The following is a 19,835-nucleotide window of genomic DNA, read 5'->3' on the forward strand; positions in this document are numbered from 1 at the left end:
ACCTTTGTAACATGGTAGTGATCATATAATTCTAACCTCTTATTTTCCAGATTAGAAAACTGACCCCAGAGGTTATGTAATTTTCCCCTGATCATGTGGGTTTAAAAAATAGAAAAAGAATTTGAACCCAGATCCTCTTACTTCAAAATTAGAACTGACATCACTATTCTATATTGCTTCTCAACCCCCACCCTCCCTCTACATTTTTAACAAAGCTATGATTTTATTAGGATACACTGGAGTAAATATTCTAAAACATTCAATTTAATGAAACATATTTTCAATGAATGGAGAAAGGGAAATAATTTCCATTAAATAAATTATTTAAAATTTGATTTACTAGCATGCACTCTCAAAAATATTATAATTATTTCAGTTATTGGAATGAAAAATCAACTGTGTTGTTTAAAATAAATAACCTCAGGTCAGCTAGGTGGTGCAGTGGATAGAGCACCAACCCTGGATTCAGGAGGACTTGAGTTCGAGTCCAGAACTTAATAATTACCTAGCTGTGTGACCTTGGCAAGTCACTTAACCCCATTGCCTTAGATAAATAAAAAATAAAATAAAGTAAAAACCTCCATCTTGCTCATTTATTATCATCACATTCAGAAACATTTTACAAAGTTCCTGAAAATATTTCAAAAAAACTCAAATGTAAAATCTAGCACATTGTTTTATTATATATATCATCAAGTCATACGTTGCTCTATTATATATTTCATGAAATAATGTTTTTAATTGCTAATATATTTCATAGAAGCAGCATGACATAATTAATAGGAAGCCAGCTTTGGAGTCAGGAAAATGGATCCAATCCTTACATTTTCTTATTCGAAGTATCAAACTGTAGGCAAATCACTTAACCCCTCAGTAGTCAAGGGATTGCCCAAGGTAGAATTATTGATGAGTTAGTTATTCCCATTTCTTCATTACCATCTTTAAATTCCCTAGTCATACTAACCTCCCCTAAACCCTTCCAAATCCTATGAAGCAGGGGTGTCCAATCTTTTTGCTCTTCTAGACCACTTTGCCCAACAAAATCCCCCAAGTATTGCATAAAGAAATCAATAACCATTCCTGAATACAATGCGATCCACACCACCACCAACAGGCACAACAAGAAATGCCAACCCCTGCTGGGGATACTGAGGGTGGTTAGTTGGACCCTTCTGTTATGAAGACTTAACAGACACTCATTAATTTTGTTAAATGACATTATTGATAAAATTAGTTTGAAGATTTTGTTTCTAGGTAATTTTATAAATTATATCCATTATTTGTTGGTCTTAATGAAGTTTAATGCATAAGCTTTTAAATTGCATAAGCTAGGTAGTCAGGAAATGGAGACTGAAAATATAATTTAAGTAGATTACTTAAAGTTTACATAAGACATTTAACAGATTTTAATTCAGATTTTTATTAATCTTGTATTTAGGCATTAAATTTTGTTTTACTGAAGAATTGTATATTTTTTCCATTATTTTTGCCTCCCCTTATTTCAATATGCAACTCAAACTTTTTAACTGCATGATCCTGCTTTCAGTCCTGTGTCCCCTTCCTCTTACTGTTTTATTCTCTTATATGTACTTTGTTTTTCTCAAGAGAGTATTATTATTATTATTATTATTAGCTCCTTCAGAGGAGGGATTTTGGTCTTTGTATCTAGCATCTATAACAGTCCCTAGGACATAATAGATATACAGTGACCCTTTACATTTGGAAAAATTATAAGTCACTAGGGACAGTCACAGTGAAAAAGTAAAAGGTAACAAAGTTTGAAAAAACTTCCTAAGAAATTTCTATCATTAGTGAGAGAATATGTAGCCATTGTCCTTTAAAAATAATAAATATTAATTTATTCAACAGTGTCTAATAGCTGATGTGGGAAAATTCAAGTTCCTTCTTAGGTGGATTTATTTGCAGATGTTTGAGGGGGAAAAGAATAAGGTTTAAGCTTGAATATGAGAACTTGCTGAGCAGAAATTGTGATGCAAGTTGAGAACTAATCAGGAAAATTTTCATAAATTTTACCTGAATATGTGTATATACACATGTATTTATGTATTTTGAATAAGCATGAGTAGTGTAGTTTTTTATTTTGTTTGAGAGAATGAAATGAAATATAATAGTATCTAACATTTATATAGCATGTAAAAATCTGCCAGGCACTGTTCTGAGTACTCTTTATAATTATTAGCTAATTTGATCTTAACAGTAATCCTGGGAATTAGGTACATTGATATTCTTATCGATAGAAATTTGGCAGATGAGGCAGGCAGAAACTAATTGCCTGTTTTGCATATTTCGTAAGTATCTGAAAATGGGGCTTGACTTGATGATCCCAGGCCTGGTATTCTATCCACTGTGCCACCTACCTGCCTTAAGAAAGGAAAGATTTATTAGAAGTTATTAGCTTGTTAGATTCATTTCTGAGTCACATGTTTGACTTGGCTGTTTATGGAATCAATGGAAGAATCTAATTTTGTACAGTTAGAAATTGTATAAAAATCTAGACTGATAATTCAGCATTAATTTATCTTTAAGTTAAAGTGAATTAGTACTAGCTCAAGTGAAACACCCACACAATAACATTAAAGAATATTTAAATCATTCTTCATTGATTATAGGTTAGAGTTAGTGGCCATGAAAAACCTAATTTACTTTCAAATGACTTGGCTTGCATGACACAGTTTTCCCCAAGTGTTTTCCCAGTGTCTGACTCACTGAGGTGGAATATTTAGCTTGCAGACAGCTTGTGGGAGGGGCTCACCCAGCTTCGACCCTGTGTAGGGAGGGAAAAAAAGGCCATTTTCTCTTTATTTGCAAATGAGTTTGTTTCAGAGTTGCCTCCTTGTCTAGCTTTATTCTGACATTTATATCCAAATGAGACAGTGCAGACTCAATAGAGCTGTCTTTTGCTCATTAGTAATGGTAAGATGGGAGTTCATCTCTTGGCCTCATCCTACTTCTCAGTATACTTTCAATTTGCCAAATTAAACTTAAGTATTTTATTGCATATTCAATTAACGTGTGATAGTCACTAGTAAACCTTTCCTATAGATTTTTGTTTTAAGGAACAATGAGTTATGCATGCAAGTATTAAATTTAAAGGTTCGTGTCGTTTTTTTGCACTGTGTAATGTAGAGTTGTAGCTTATGGTGAAGAGTGACACTGGGAATTGTAATAGTTCCAAACTCGGAGCTCTATATTACATGTGAAAAGTTATGACATAGACCATTGGATGGTCTAATGTTGATACATTTATGAAGTTTTGCATGTCTTGACTTGTGGTATCTTTCAGTTTAAAATGTAATTCACCATATTTATATCAATTACTCATATGAGTACATGTAGCAAATTGAGTAAATTCTTAATAACCCCTAGACTTTTCTGGGAGAGAGAAGGGAAGTCATCAATCATCCCTTTTATCTGTAGCTCTCAATGATAATACATAGATATTAAATTAATTCTCTGATACCTTGCTTCTCAAAGTTTAACTAAATGGAGTTGTATCCTGGGACTGGGTTGAGCCTTGAAGTTCATTAGCCTAAATGTATTTGGACTTTGGACTGTCCATTCTAAGCAGTGGGATAGTTGGGAAAGTGCCTGGTAGATTTTATGTATAAAGGACAATGAGGAAATGAGCCCAACTATAAAAGGTCATTTTTCTTGGAAATAGTAAAAAGGATGCACTGTGAAGGGTTGGGACATAATATGAACAGTCATGAAAGCCAGTCTGAGAAGTTTAGGCTTGATTTGATTGATAAGCAATTGGGATTCATTATGGTCTGTCAAGCAGGGAGTGGTGTGACAAGATGAAAGTGGTATTAAAGGAAGATTAATTTGTCTTTTGTATACCATACATATGCCAAAGTGGGGAAAGACTAGAAGAAAATCAGTTAGAAGACGGTTAAAACTACATGGGAATGAAATGCAAAAGTCTCAATTAGCTGTTAATAAAGATTTAAAGCAATATATATATATATATATATATATATATATATATATATATATATATATATATATATATATAGACTTTAGGTTGAATTGTTTCATTAATGCATGGTTCTTGGGTGTGCCAGTGGTGAACATAAAAACTTTCTGAATTAGTCAAATAGAATCAAGAAACACTAAAGCTTAATTTTTTAGAGAGAAGAAAGTCACAAATGTGCATTTACAGATATTACTTCATTTGATTTTCACAACAACCCTGGAAAGTAGCTGCTATTGTCATTGTTGAGGGAACTGAGGCAGACTTGTCCAGGGTCACACAACTGGTCAGTATCTGAGTCTGGATTTGAACTCAGGTCTCCTGTCACCAGGCCCAGAACTCTATCCACAGAATCATTTGCCTCTAGATATCAGATAAATATTATCCGGGGGAGAGGAAAATTGGTTCCCTTTTTTTTAAAAAAACTAAAGTGAATATGTGTATATATATTTTAGCCACACTGTATAATTTTTGGTTTGTATTACAGTGAACTTTAGCAACTGCAATGGAAAAAGGAAAGTACGATATGAAAGTAGCGAACCAGGAGATTTTAAGGTGGATGAAGATGGAGTAGTCTATGCAGCAAGGAGTTTTCCACTTGCTACGGAACATGCTAAATTTCTGATATATGCCCAGGACAAAGAAACTCAGGAAAAGTGGCAAATGGCAGTGAAACTTAGCCTTAATCCGACAATCACGGACAATCTGGTGAAGGTACTTTTGCCTCTTTGCAAAATCTTCCTTGGTAATTCTGTCTTAAAATATGATTATAAAAAGTATGTCTTGGACTTCTTCCACTTAATGTCATACTAATGGAGTACTGGTAATTAAATAAATTTCAGACTGTAGTCACCTCAACAAAATTTCATACCACTTTACTTTAGTCTTGCAAGACATTTAGACTAATTCTTCAGCATATAAAAGTTGTATTCAAAATATTTGTTTGCATTTTGAGATTTATAGCTATGTTTAGATTACAAGTAGTTGTTTTTTTATTTTTAAATTTCTTGAAAGCATTACAGTATTTATTCAAGCAGTTAAATATAACCACAAAATAAACAATTCTTTGTAAGGTATCATCCATCAAGTTTATTAGATGGGAATTGCAGATTTACAGCAGAAGCAGGAAAGCATTCCTGGCAAGGAGTATTGGTTTTGTCTTGTTCCTTAATAATCAAATTGGAGAGTGTGAATTATTTATAATACCAACCAGACTTTTAGGAAAGCTATACTCCCTCTGGTGGAAACTGTTATGAACCAAGATAAAATAACTTAATTATAGCCCATCAGAGTACAGTTAAATAAATAAATCCTTCACTAAACTGTTATGATAATGTTTAACTGAATTATGTTTCTTTTAGAAAAAATGAGTAGGGGAGACTTCTTCCCTTTCCAAACATTCTGAATTTTCAGAACTTTTAAGAAGGACTGAAAACCTACTAGAACTATGGAGAGATAATTTGCATATTATGCATTTATGTGGTTATTATGCTCATTTATAGTAGTAGCTAGGAAATAGCCTTAGCTATCTCAAATGATAATGATTAGATTTCTTCGTTGATTCTAATTTTATAAAATATTTGTTGTGACTTTGTTTTATTGGAGAAAAAGGAAATTCTTGACTAATGGCATGAAACGATATGTTTTTGTTGAGTTGGCCTGTGCTAGCCAACTAATGTATATACTTTCACGGAAGCAGCAAGTGATAATGGCTAAAATGTCTGCAGATACCGAAAGAAACAGAAAGAAAATGTTGGCATCCCGCAGAGATTAATGTCCAGTGTGAAAAGTGGGTCATCTATAGCATCCATCATGGCTGACATAGGTTTAGAATAATTACAGCATTAATTCTGTGGGATTTAATAGGGTCATAAATATTTGAGACATTCCTTACCAGTATGTATTAAACTTCTCTTGGAATTCAAATTATATTTTAGCACACCAAGATTTAAATTTAATGTACAGTTGTACATTACCTGAACTGTGGTCCCAACTAATGAGGAATATATAAAGGAGAACAATTACATATTGCTCCATATTAAGTACTATCTATTTGGTTTATTGAAACAGAAACTAGATTACACATTTGTAGCATAGAACAAATTGTCTATGATTCAGCTTTCAAATCAATTCAACAGCATTCTCTTAACCCTTGTTTGATTGTTTATTGTTGTTATTTTTACTTGTTTTACTTTTACTATTTTTATATGACTAGAGAAAAAAAGGATTTTCCTTTTTTCTTCACTTTTCAATAAAATTGGATGTCTCTTTTTGCGTAGCCTTTATGTTTTGATATAGATTTGAAGATTTTATTTGTACTACTAATATGGCAACATGTTTCTTAATTTCAATCCTTTTTAATGCAAAGGAACCTCAAGAAATTGAAGAAATTTTATTTCCAAGGCAGTTTTTAAATAATGGTTACCTACAAAGACAGAAGAGAGACTGGGTCATTCCTCCAATCAACTTGCCAGAAAACTCAAGAGGACCTTTTCCTCAGGAGCTCGTTAGGGTAAGTTGGCAAAATTTTAGAATGAGTCACAATTTTATCAAAAAAGAAGACTTAAGCTTACTTTTGGTTTCAGTTGGTGTGAGAGGGACAGTCCATAAGCCATGACAGTATACTTCCTTGATGCATTTTTAAAGGATTTGCCTACTGCCCAATAGAAATTGAAACATTTTATTAAGCCCCTTCTCAAGAATTTCTAATGGTGCCCTATTTCCTTTATTTAAAAAAAATGGACACTTTTGCTCATCATAATGTGGCGCCAGTGTTCCAGCCATGTTAAGATAATTGACTTTTCTTGAACTTGATTTTTCATGTTTTAACCTCTGTGTCTTTGCACAGGGCACACCATATATTCACCTTGCTTTTCAGAAACTGTAGGTTCCAACAAATTTCAGCTCTAGTTCTACTTCCTACAGGAAGCCTTCCTTGTTTCCTCTATTTTATTCTCTCTCCCTCCTCAAAATATTCTGTGTGTATACAATTTCTCTATCTTGCCTTAGTCATCTCTGCCAAATTAAGTGGGCACTAGGATCTACACTAGGATTCCTGCCCTTTTCTACTTGGGAAATGGATTCAGAAACAGACAATTGATATAAATGTAGATGATGTTGTACATGAATGTATGTCAAAGGATGTTTTGTATAGCAGTTCAAGCTTAATTTTTACTTATTTTGTCTGAGTTACAGTGGGTACAAAAAATTGCATATCTTCATCTTTGTTGGAAAAGTACTGACACATTAATTCAAAGAAATCAGATGGTTCAGAAAATTGTAGTATTGTTATGCATTAAGATATAAACTTTTTTGTGGGGGGGTATTCTGAACTCTTCTCATTCTGCTCTTATCCTGACTTTATTGATTTATTACACATTACTTTTCTTCACCTTCTCTGTATTCTTGTTCTTTATACATGAAATTTTTCTGCCTCTTGCTTTTGAACATTTGCTCAGGCTGTATCCAGATCTCGATTCTTTTCATTCAGGCTCAATTCAACTGCCTCTCCTTCTAGAGATTTTTTCCCCCTTATCTTCCAAATTATTTTATTATATCTTGTATTTATTTATATGTAAGGATATGCTGGTAAATGTTTAACAACTTGACATAACTTTGAAGTTTAATATTCATTATTACCATTTTCTCTACCACTTTCTTAAGTCTAGACAATTTAAAAATAATAATTCAAACTCTAATGTGTATTGTTTGCTGATTTCCAGAATATAAATTTCACAGCACATCCCTACACATGATTCAATAACATGTCCCTTTGAATGCAATCTCCTTGAAAGCAAGTGTTTTTTAAAAAATGTTTTCATTTTGTCTTAAATATTCATAGATTACACTTAGTAGGTACTTTAAAATACTTGTTAAATTGAATTAAAATAAAATCTTTTATTAATCTATTAAAGCCACAAATTATTGGTAGACCTTATATGCTTCAATTTTTTAAATCCCATTTTATTATTATTTCAAGTTGACACCCACAAATGAAACAATTTCATGTGTCAATTGCATGTCTAAAACTTCGATTAACTACTTCTGATTTTCTCAGTAGAGGAACCTTGAGCAGGAATGCCAAGCCAGTGAAGTTTATCTTTGGTGTTCTGCCATTTTCCTTTGCAAAGCTCTTTCCTAAGGCCATGTGCTCCCTTATTATTAGTCTTTATCTTCCCAGGAGTGTTGCATTTTATAGTTTGATTTTGTTAAACTCAAAAAGTTCCTTTATTTTATTGTTGTTGTTGTTGTTGGGGGGGGGGGGTAAAACTCTTCTTCCCTATGGTCTCTAGTATAACTTTTTAAACTCTTCTGATACCTTTTAAAACTATATATAACCAGACTCCAACCTCCAGCCTCACTGGTCCTTCTTTACTCTCCTTCCTACAGTGTACAATCCAGCCAAATTGGCCTTCTCCCTGCTCGCTCTCTCTCTCTCTCTCTCTCTCTCTCTCTCTCTCTCTCTCTCTCTCTCTCTCACACACACACACACACACACACATACACACACACACATACACACACACGCCTGTTTTTTTAACTATCTTGTATGAATTAGCATTTATTTGACTTTTATATATGCTCTACATAACTATATATGCACTTGTTCCTCATTAGAAGAAGGTAAGGTGCTTGAGATTTTTAAAAATTTTTTTTACTTGTATCCTGGGTGTCTAATTACAATGCCTAGAAAAAAGTAGAATGTGAGTTCCTTGTGGTCAGTAACTGTTTTCTGCCCTTTTTTAAATAGTCCCAGTGCTAGTACATGGCAGAAGGTACATAATAAATAATTATATATATATATATATATATATATATATATATATATATATATATAATGCCAATACTACAAGTTGGCAAAAAAATGCTTTATTTCCAACTTCAGTAAGAAAATTGGTGACTTGCACATAATGATACTTGAAATATTATTATGGAAAAACAGCTGTGCCCAAATCATTTAAAATTTTATAAGTTTAAAATGTTACATACAAGAAACCTTCTGAAAAGAAGATGGTACTTTTGAAAAACCCATAAAGCTTGTAAAGTTGTAGTAATATTATAGTATTTTTAGATAAAGTTCTCCTAGAATATCATACTGACTTAGTGTTCCTTGTGAAAATTGCCATCTTCCTTTGAAAACCTAACAATTGGGTGCAGAGAACAAACATGAAGTGTGGGTTGTTTTTAGTAGGTAACTTTTCATGAAGATATTATATATAAAGAGAGGAAGAAGCAAACAAACAAGCAAAGAAAGAAAGAAGGAAAAAGGAAGGAAGGAAAAAAAGTAACTTTATACCTGAAAAAAGGGTATGAGAGCTCACATAGCTCACATTTTGATAATGAGTTAATTTAGTCTCTTCTTGGGTTAATGTGATTATCTTTTTGATCCCTAGATTAGATCTGATAGAGATAAAAATCTTTCACTGCGATATAGTGTGACTGGACCAGGAGCTGACCAACCTCCAACTGGTATCTTTATAATCAACCCTATCTCCGGTCAGCTGTCAGTGACAAAGCCTTTGGATCGAGAGCAAATAGCACGTTTTCATGTAAGATATTTGATGACTTGTGATTGTTTTATATTGAAAGGGGCATTTTTGATTTTCACTGCTTCCTGTTAAGATTTGATTTGAAGAGTTGTAATATTCAATTTCAGTCATATCTATTAAATTTCATTATTATGTGGTAAGTAGATAGAGTGACCAACTTGGAGTTAGGAAGACCTGGATCCTAGTCCCTTTGGCAGCTCCTTCAAATTTATTTCAGTGTGAGGCAGGCTCAGGAGTAGTTTTAGAATGAAGAGAATCCTAAAGTTTTGACTTTGTTACTTGGGTGACCTTGGACAGTCACTATACTTCTCTTAGACCTCTTCAAGGTCTGGATTTAGGCCCTTTAATTTCCCTTAATGGGGAAGGAGTTCTAATACCTAAATCTTCCCTCCCTTGATGAAATCACAAATGTCTGGTGTTTTTGTATATTGAACTGACTAACATTTTCTAGATTTGAATAGCAAACTACATGTTATATGATGTTTTTGAGCAAAAGAAGTATCAATGATGTAAAATATTTTTGTATACTATAAAAATATTTCCTCTCTGAATTCTTACTTTTGCTTACACATTTTCCATTTCACAAGATATTTGATATCTTTTAAAAAACATAGAAATCTAAATTCAGCTTTATTGTTTATTAAATCTGCTATAGTAATATGATGAAAAGTTGATGAACAGTGGTGGGGGTTTTTATTTTTGCCATGGATTTACAATATTTGCACAACATAAGAATTTGGTGTGTTCACATGTTTTGTTTTAAGTCTAGTGAAATTGTTTTATTTTCTAATTGCTTCCACAGCTGAGGGCACATGCAGTGGATATAAATGGAAATCAAGTAGAGAATCCTATTGACATTGTCATCAATGTCATTGATATGAATGATAATAGACCAGAATTCTTACACCAGGTTTGGAATGGAACAGTTCCTGAAGGATCAAAACCAGGTATTTGATGATATTACTTTTCAGGTTTCATCAAGAAATGCTGATGGTAGGTTATAAATTTGAGGTGGCTTATAAAGTGTTTTAGAAGTCACAAGTGCCTAATTTTATTTTCTTCTACTCTTGATGCTTTGGATACAAATAGAGGTAATGGGGAGAGGGGAATATGTGTGTTAGAAAATAAATGAAAAAAAGATGATTATCCTAGCCCACAATGATTTTTCCCTTCTTTGAATTCTGATAGCATCATTTATCATTCCTTTAATATCATTCCTGTAGCATCAGCGAGTTACAAGAAACCATAGAGGTTAATAGTAACCTGCTCAAGGTGAGCTTCCACCTTTACTTTTAAAATTTACCACACCATAAAGATGCCTGGATAGTATGTTATATTATGTGTTTGCTTTCTTCCTTTAACAGTTGTTTAGTTAACAAGAGACTTATTAGGTAATTTGGGGGGTGATCTCATCAGATATTACTTTTGAATCCTCTAGAATAATTGATAATAAACTACCAGGTCATTAGCCACTAATGCACTGATGAACTTGTGTCAGTATTTAAGTGAGATTTCAGGTGTCTTACATTTGTTACTTACTAGAGCCTTTCCTTGACAAAATGGAGTTTTGCCTATTCTACCTTAACTAGAATAATAACTTTTATTTTTATAATGTTTCAAAATTTACAAAGCATTTTCCTTGTTTTTAAACCAAAGAAATTAATTATTTAATTATGTTGGAGAAAAGGTGACCCACTTCATAGAGTAAATCAAATATACTTTTGGTTTGTTCTTTGCCAAGGTCGAATTTCTGGCCCTTTCTCACTCTCTCAATAGAGCTTGTAAGGAGTCTACAGAAAACTTGAAGTAGCAGAATAACATGAAGTTAACCAAATCAGTTCTCATATTATAGCTTTCTTATTTATTTGAATTGAGATATAGCAAACAAAGTCTGATAAAATGCTATTTTTGAAAAACTTAAGTTCAATTCCAACCTCAGATACTTCCAAGCTTTATAATTTTGGTCAAATTGCTTAACTTTTGTCTGCCTCAGTTTCCTTAATTATAAAATGGGGACAAAAGCTAACCCTGCTTCGCAGGGTTGTTATGAAGATCAAATGAGATAATATTTGTGAAGAAGCACTTGGAATAGTACTTAATAAAGACTAAGTCCCCTCTCCATTAATATGTGAATCAGTTATTAACTGTAATGGTAGTATTTTTAAATAGTTGAATACTTTAGTTTAAAACAACTGGTCTCTCTCCATTTACCTTTTCTAAAATAGTTCCATTTCCAACTGATCATGACTGACATGAACTTTCCCATATTTTTAGTGCTGACATCAAAAAAATATGGGTACATGAATGACTTACCAGTACCTTCTGGAGTATTGGAAACATTTTTATTTATTCATTCCTTCTTTCAACAACTGTTTGTCCTCTTAGGCTTACTCTAAAAGAATTGTGACTCAGGACTCTTAAATCGAACTCTATTCTAAGCTTTACTGCCTGTGTAATCTGGTTCAGACTATTGACAGTGATTTACTTCTTACTAATTAGGATATAGTAGACTGGCAAAAGATTTAAATTTTCATGGTTCAACTACTGAAAAAGGAAAAAAATCCATAAGCATTCCTGGAATTTAAATAAAACTGGTTTTCAAGTGAACTAATTTAATGAGATGCTTTTAAAAGTTAAGTTTAAGATAATCTTTTTTAAAACATGGATAGAAAGGAGATAATCATTCAAGATTTCTTTATTTGTTTAGGGAAAAAAATCCAAATCATTATTTTTTAAATGTTGCATTGTTGCTTTATTTGTACAGCTAGATTATTCTGCTAGATCTTGTATACTTTTCTTTATGTTGTAGAATTTTAAACAACTTTATGACTCTAGGCAAGTCATTTGCCTCTCAGAATTTGTTTCTTCATCTATAAAATGGGTATAAAACTTGTTCTACTTGTTTTCTTTTGATGATGAAGTATGGTATATCATAAAGAACACTGATTTTTTTATTCTACATAAATTTTACTCTCATCTAGCATCCATGTGACCCTGGCTATTTGCTTAAATTTCTGTGTCTTAATTTCCTCAAATGTAAAATGAAATAAATAGTTTATCATAGTGTCAAACTCAAATTGAAATAGGGACTATAAACCCCTAAAAAGACCCCCTGAGGGTTCATATTAACTTAGAGATCTATTGCACATTAGTATTATTTATGTTCTATTGGATTTTTATTTATTTTGTTAAATATTTCCTGATTTTATTTTAATCTAGTTTGGAGAAGTCTTAAACTTGACATATCTGATTTAGATGATCTGTAAAGGTTGTTTCAATTCTAAATCCCTGATGAGCAAAGTATAAATTTGGCCTATTTTTTTAAAAGAATTTTGCTATCTTCTAAAGTATTTTCTTAAAGACATAAAGTTGTATTTTTGAAACTAATACAGTGTTTTCCATTTGTATACTTATTAGGGAGTCTAAAAAGTTTGTTTTATGTAAGAGTGAAAATTAAGATTAATCAAAGTGGGGCAGCTAGGTGGCACAGTGGATAGAGCACCGGCCTTGGAGTCAGGAGTACCTCAGTTCAAATCCAACCTCAGACACTTAATGATTACCTAGCCGTGTGGCCTTGGGCAAGCCACTTAACCCCATTGCCTTGGGGAAAAAAAATCTTAAAAAAAAAGATTAATCAAAGGAATTAAAGTGATGTCCATAGATGAAGACCATAGATTTCCTGCAATCCTAGTTAACTGAAATCAACTATTTCTCTGACATTTGATCTGCCTTTAGGAACTTACGTGATGACAGTGACTGCAATTGATGCTGATGATCCGAATGCTCTCAATGGAATGCTGAGGTACAGAATCCTGTCCCAGGCACCAAGCAGCTCTTCGCCCAACATGTTTACAATCAACAATGAAACTGGAGATATTATCACAGTGGCAGCTGGACTGGATAGAGAAGTAAGCTGACACAAACCTATTTTATCCTAAAAGTTTTCCTCTTTTCACAGCATCAGAAATGCTATTTTCTCTAAGTTATTTGCGTTTCCAAGGTTAAAATATTTCAATGAGTAAAAATTATGCTAAATTATAGCCAATTTTATATTTATATTTCTTATATTTTGTTGTTTTATTATATTTTATGTATTGTACTATATTATATTTTATATTATATTATAAAATATATTGTTAATCTTTCTTTATATCACAACTAAAGTTTGTCATGTTTGACTTTTTTTTGATAGGAGGTGCTATGGTGAATTAAAGTAAAAATTATAGTGAAATTAAAATAGCAAGAAATTAAGTATTTTTAGTATTCTAATGTTTAAGATGAATTTTACAGTTATTTCTTGATAGCATGGAACTTAGTGCCCAGTATGAGACTGTTTTACTTCTGATTTATTTCAGAGAAGAATATCAACAGTATTAGAATTTTCATCTCGACTTTAATAATAGATTTTGAAATCATTATTTTTCTCATTCTATTTAGTAGTCTTTTCCTTCCCATGTGGTCGATTATCAGAGTTATGAAAGCAGAGACACATTTTCAGCTGGGTGGATGTTTTTGTGTAATCTTGTAATTTTTTGAAAATTCCAACAATAGCTTTCAATTGAAAGCATTTACTATAGCATTGTATTGAAAAAACTTTCCTAATATAAAAAAATAAGTAATATGGTTAATTAAAATATTATATATATATATACATAAATATGTATATATAGACACATTTGTATATATACATCTATAAATGCATACCTACCTACCTATATTTAGATAGTATATAAATATGGATATGTGAGTCTTCAATTCTAGCCAGTCCAATATCCTCATTACCCTGCTAAATAGCATACAAACTCCATTTCCATTTCTGGTAATTTGTTTATAGTGTTTTTTCTATAGAATAGTCTTAAGCTTTTCCCCGTTTTTAAAGATCCAGTTCTAGTCCCAATACCTTCCATCCCTCTTTTACTTTGCCATTCAGCCCCCAAATTGATCGCTTGCTTTTTTTTTGGACTTAAATGTTTATTATCTATATACTATTCACTTTTTTGAATAATATGATAGAACACAACTAGCTTTTTGTGGTCTTGTCGTCTGCCCAACTATTCCCTCTCTTTTAGGGTAAGGCTATGTTTTACTCTTATTTTGGAAGTCCTCTCTCACCTAGTAAAGAATCTTGCATAGTCTTGAGTTTATAGTAGGTACTTGTTAAATATTTGTCAGAATGAATTACTAGCATTTTAATGAATAAACCTGCAAATATTATAACTAAAGCTATTGTTTAATTTTACATAGCTGATGATTCCAAAATAATTTAGGATTTTAGAGCCTTGAGTTACTATGAATGTAAATTATCAATATATCAATTTTATCAAAATTTCAATAAATAACATATAGATAAATCAGTTTTTCCCATGGAACATATCACATAGAATCTCCTTAAAATAGGTAATTGTAATTATAAGAATATCAAGAATTTGGATTTCATGATTTTTTAAAAAAAATTAACAGCAGCATTGATTTAAACTGGAGAAGATAAAAATTTTACTATTTCAATATATAGACCCACACATGCACATCAGCACTGGAGACATTAATAAAGTAATAGGAACCCATGAGAATTATGAGTATTCACTGCTAAACTAAGAGGCACATTTAGTGTAAGATATATGCCTATTAAATTGTACCTATTAACATCAAAGTGCTGAAGATTCTTATTTGAAGAATGTCTTTTTGTTAGAAATTATTGAAATGCATTTAGATTTTGTCATTTTCCTTGCAGTTCTGTTATTCCAAATCAGTATGACATTCCACCTCTTTTCCTATGACAAACATTGTTTTAATGTTGATAAACATAGCCAGAATATTTTTAAAATCATATTCTTATTTTATCTTGAATGATAGCTAATAAGGTTAGCCATCTATCATATCTCATGACTTAATGTATTTCTGTTCTTCAGATAGTCTCTTGTTCTGACATGCAGACATAGGATCTAGCTTCCTTTAATCACCAGATAATCTTATGATGAATCAGTATTTTTAATGTTGGAAGGAACCCTTGGGAGGTCATGTAAGCCAATGACAACTGACAGATGAGGAAATTGAGGTCCATAGAATTTCAAAACTGTGCTCAAGGACACATGGTTAATTGTGCAGCCAATATTGAATGAAAATCTCCTAAATTCGATGTTCAGTGGTCTTGTATATTACTGGTCAGTTCTAAAACTGGGAGTATGTTAGAAGGTAGAAGCAAGGATTTAAAGGAGTCAAATTACATGGTTTGGAGAATAGGAAGCTCCAGTGAGATTTTTATCACAGAGTGTTTGTTAACAGATCATTACCAAAATCCAGAAAGGAGATGAGACTCAAAAACTGAAATTCTGGAGCTTGACTACATATGAAAAGAATTTTTTGAAAGCAATATTATAAGTTATTCTCTGATAATATAACAAAGTTTTCACCATCTTCAATCATTTATGGTAATCTGTATTGAAGACAAGGAGACAGATAAGTTGGCTGACCAGTTAAGACTTTTTTCCAACCTAATGATGATTCTTTGATTTTTTTTTTTTTAGTTTTTTAGTGTTTTGCAAGGCAGTGGGGTTAAGTGGCTTGCCCAAGGCCACACAGCTAGGTAATTATTAAGTGTCTGAGGCCAAATTTGAACTCGGGTACTCCTGACTCCAGGGCCAGTACTCTATCCGCTGTACCATCTAGCAGCCCCTTTTCTTTTCATTCTTTTTTTTTTTTAAAGAAAATTGTTTTTCTTCTCTCTCTCAAAAGCAATTTCAGTGTCATTTTCTCAGGATACATGATTCTAACAGATAAAACTCATAAGGATTGGAATATTTTCAATAGGTCCTTAAAACTTAAAGGGGAAAGTCCATGCCATAGCTTCTTTAAACTTGATAGCAACAGGCTATACATGATGTGAGGGAAGAAGTTTCCCCATGTCCCTGAATGCTCTGTAGATGTTGTCAACTAGAGCTAAGTTTCTGAACAGCCATATGGCTTTATTTTCACTCCTGGTGATACAGAGATATCAGCCAGGCATCTATTTTTACTATACTTAGAACAGTGATAGCTTTTCAAAGCCATTTGCCATCTCCCTCAATTATGTAATTCATATTGCATTATTAGTCTAGAATATAGTATTCAAAGGCCCAGTGGATAGATACCTTGAATTAAAACATTTAAAGAAAGAAGGTTATCCAACAAATGACTAGGAGCCAGCTATAAGATTTTATAACTTGGAAAGTAATTGGCAAACAATACAGATCAAATCTTTTGTTGATGGTCCAAACTTAAGAAAGTAATGGAGGGAAATGTTAATAAGGCAATATAAACAAAAATATATTGTGCATAATTTTTATGAGAGCACTTTGCTAAACATTTATTAGCCTACCCCTAAAGCTAAATATAAGATGTTTTGAGCTTATATTCTTTTGTAAAACAAGTATCCTTTTAAAGCTTACTAAGCTGAAATATCAGAATTTAAAAACAAGGTAAAATTCCAACTATTACTACTCACTCTTTTAAAAAAAATTATATTTTATAATTTTAAAAAATCCTTTTCCTTCAAAGATTCTTTATGAGTAAGTAAGCAATATATCTCCAGCTAGCAAGTTTGGACTTTTTAATGTTTTTTTTTTCTTTTTAACACTTCATATATTTTCTTTTTTTCCTGAGAATTTTTTGCTGTAAATAACAGCTAACAAAAGTGACATTTCAAAGTCATAACAAATGCTTATCTTCATGGTTTTCAGCTGGGAGGCTGAACTGATTCCCTGCAATAATCTTTCACTAACCATGAGATCACTAAGCTGAAACGGCACTCTGGATTGGAAAAGGAAGCCGTTGAGAAATGTTTTAACCTACGTAAGCATTATAGTGAGATGTTACGGGTTAAGAAAAATGAAAGTGGCTTAGCCAGCTGCATTCCTGTTTTACTTACATTAACAAAATGGGTATTTCCTTTCCTTAAAAAAAAAAAAAATGAAGTAACCCAGACTGACATTTGGGTGGGCAGATAATTGAAGAATCTAGTCTGTGAGTTTTGAATTATCCTGTTCTTCCCCTGATCCCCAGCCCCCAAGACATGTAAATCCAGTTTTGCATTTGGATTTCTTTTAAAGAGCTATAACCATACCATGAGAATTGGACTCAGTTTGGCAAATGCATGAAGAAATAGGGTGCTGAAATTTGCACTTGGAGTTTTGAAATTCTTGAATATTATGAAAATGAAGAAATTTCCTGTCATTTTCCCCTTGCCAGTTTTGCTTCAGGGATTTAAGATGTTTCAGCTCTACTTTTAGGGATAGACTTAGAGAATTTTCTAATTGGATGATAAACTTGAGGCCTACCACCTTCTTTTTACAAAGTCCCAAAGAGGTGAAATATTTTGACCAAATTCAAATGACTAGTAAGAGGCTGAGCTAAGACTAGGTCCCAGATTAGTCTGAGTCATAGTCCACTGCATTTTATATCCCAGTTTCCATACTTCTCCATCTTCCTGATAGTAGCTTTGGCAAGTGTACAGTGGCCGAATAGATCACTTACAGGTCTTCAGGTTTCTCCTCGATATGTTGAGGCTCAATTCATTTCTAATTTTAAAATTCATTCTAAGTTCCAAAAACTACAGACTACCTTTAATTCATGTTTATTTGCATCCCTAGCCAAATCGCTTCAATCATTTACTAAGCAACAATTTCTCTGTGGTGGCACAAATAATTACAAGAAGGGTGAGCCACTAACTTGATTTTGACTCCTTTGAAGGCTATTTGATCTATTTGTAGCTATAACTAATTTGTACTAAGAAAGATTAATAAGAGCATTTGGTCTATTCCAGATGCATCTATTCAAATATTCATAGTGGTATTCATATTTTTTCTCTTACTTTATGTCTTTTGGATTGTCTTCATCATTGTTATCCAATTTGGGCCTTAAAACTGGTAGATTAGGAACTGAAACTGAAATAAATTGATGTTGTTGGTTGCTGAGGGGTTGGTTCATGAGAGGAACCTCATGAAAACAAAGGCAAAGTGAAGTTCAGGATTATCCAGTCTTCATAGGTATATGATTCCTTCTTCCATATATGTGCTGTGCATCAAGGAATGGAGGTAGATTCATAATAATATAAACACCACCATAATAATATAAACAAGTGTTTCTAACAAGAATGAATAAGACCATACATTCACTGTGCAGGACCATATATTCACTAAATAGAATACCTGTTATCTTCAGAAATTAGTTTTTATAACTTGTATTGGCATCCTTATGTGTTTTTAGAAAGTACAACAGTACACATTAATAATCCAAGCTACTGACATGGAAGGAAACCCAACATATGGTCTTTCGAACACTGCAACGGCTGTCATCACAGTCACAGATGTCAACGACAACCCACCAGAGTTCACTGCTATGACTGTAAGTAAGAGTGTGACATTCGAAGTTTGTTTTCAGAACCATTACTAAAAAGTTTTGTTACATTGTAAATACATTCACTATATTTGAAATTTTTTTATTCTCTAAAGTAGTGATGATATGCTTCATCACTGTATCTTTAAGTCACTGTCCAAAGCATCAGCTTTCTGAAAGGTTCCAAGGAGACCAGTTAGTTTCATGCTTATATAGCAGCTCAGAAATGATGGCCTATCAGATTTTGGTCCCTTTTAAATGAAGCAAAAGATTTTTCAGGCAAAATTGCCTCTCCAACTTTGATCAGACCCCATAATTCCTCAACTCATAATTGAAAATAATTTATCTATCATCCATTATTAATATAATTATCAACAGTGAAATTTGAAGGCCAGACTAACTCGCTTAACAGCCAAATCCTCATTGTTTAACTCTACTGCACCATTCTATCCCAAGTTAAATAATTATATATTCATAACACCATCACCAATTTTTAAATGTAAGCTTAAATAAAAGGCAATTAGGAAAGTAAATCAACCAATTAAAATGTCATCTTGTCTCTGGAAGTCAAGTATAAATTATTTTTTATAATCCACACTATGGATCCCCTCCATTAGAGAGGGTTCTCAAGAATTGATTGTCCTGCAAAATTTGGGTGAATTTTACGTGCTGTCTTTCATTTATCTAGGTCATTAATTTGTGACGGAGTTGTTTCTTTTTATAGTTCTATGGTGAAGTTCCTGAAAACAGAGTAGATGTTATTGTTGCAAATCTAACTGTGACTGATAAAGACCAGCCCCATACACCTGCTTGGAATGCAGTATATAAGATTACAGGGGGAGATCCCACAGGGCGCTTTATAATTCAAACTGATCCAAACAGTAATGATGGCTTAGTAACAGTCGCAAAGGTAAGTATTAATC

The 19,835-nt window shown here is 32.5% G+C and overlaps 1 protein-coding gene across 1 annotated transcript in view; it reads left to right on the forward strand.

Moving 5' to 3' along the window:
• The window catches only part of CDH2 (cadherin 2), a 250,692-nt gene that overhangs the window by 172,327 nt on the left and 58,530 nt on the right, over positions 1-19,835 (forward strand). The window contains exons 2-8 of the mRNA XM_074207320.1: positions 4,482-4,708; positions 6,363-6,506; positions 9,388-9,543; positions 10,346-10,490; positions 13,279-13,451; positions 18,784-18,921; positions 19,637-19,822. Coding sequence (XP_074063421.1) covers positions 4,482-4,708; positions 6,363-6,506; positions 9,388-9,543; positions 10,346-10,490; positions 13,279-13,451; positions 18,784-18,921; positions 19,637-19,822 — 1,169 coding nt within the window. The remainder of the gene's footprint in view (positions 1-4,481; positions 4,709-6,362; positions 6,507-9,387; positions 9,544-10,345; positions 10,491-13,278; positions 13,452-18,783; positions 18,922-19,636; positions 19,823-19,835) is intronic.

Source organism: Macrotis lagotis, chromosome X, assembly GCF_037893015.1.
Source record: "Macrotis lagotis isolate mMagLag1 chromosome X, bilby.v1.9.chrom.fasta, whole genome shotgun sequence".
In the NCBI taxonomy this organism is placed as follows: domain Eukaryota; kingdom Metazoa; phylum Chordata; class Mammalia; order Peramelemorphia; family Peramelidae; genus Macrotis; species Macrotis lagotis.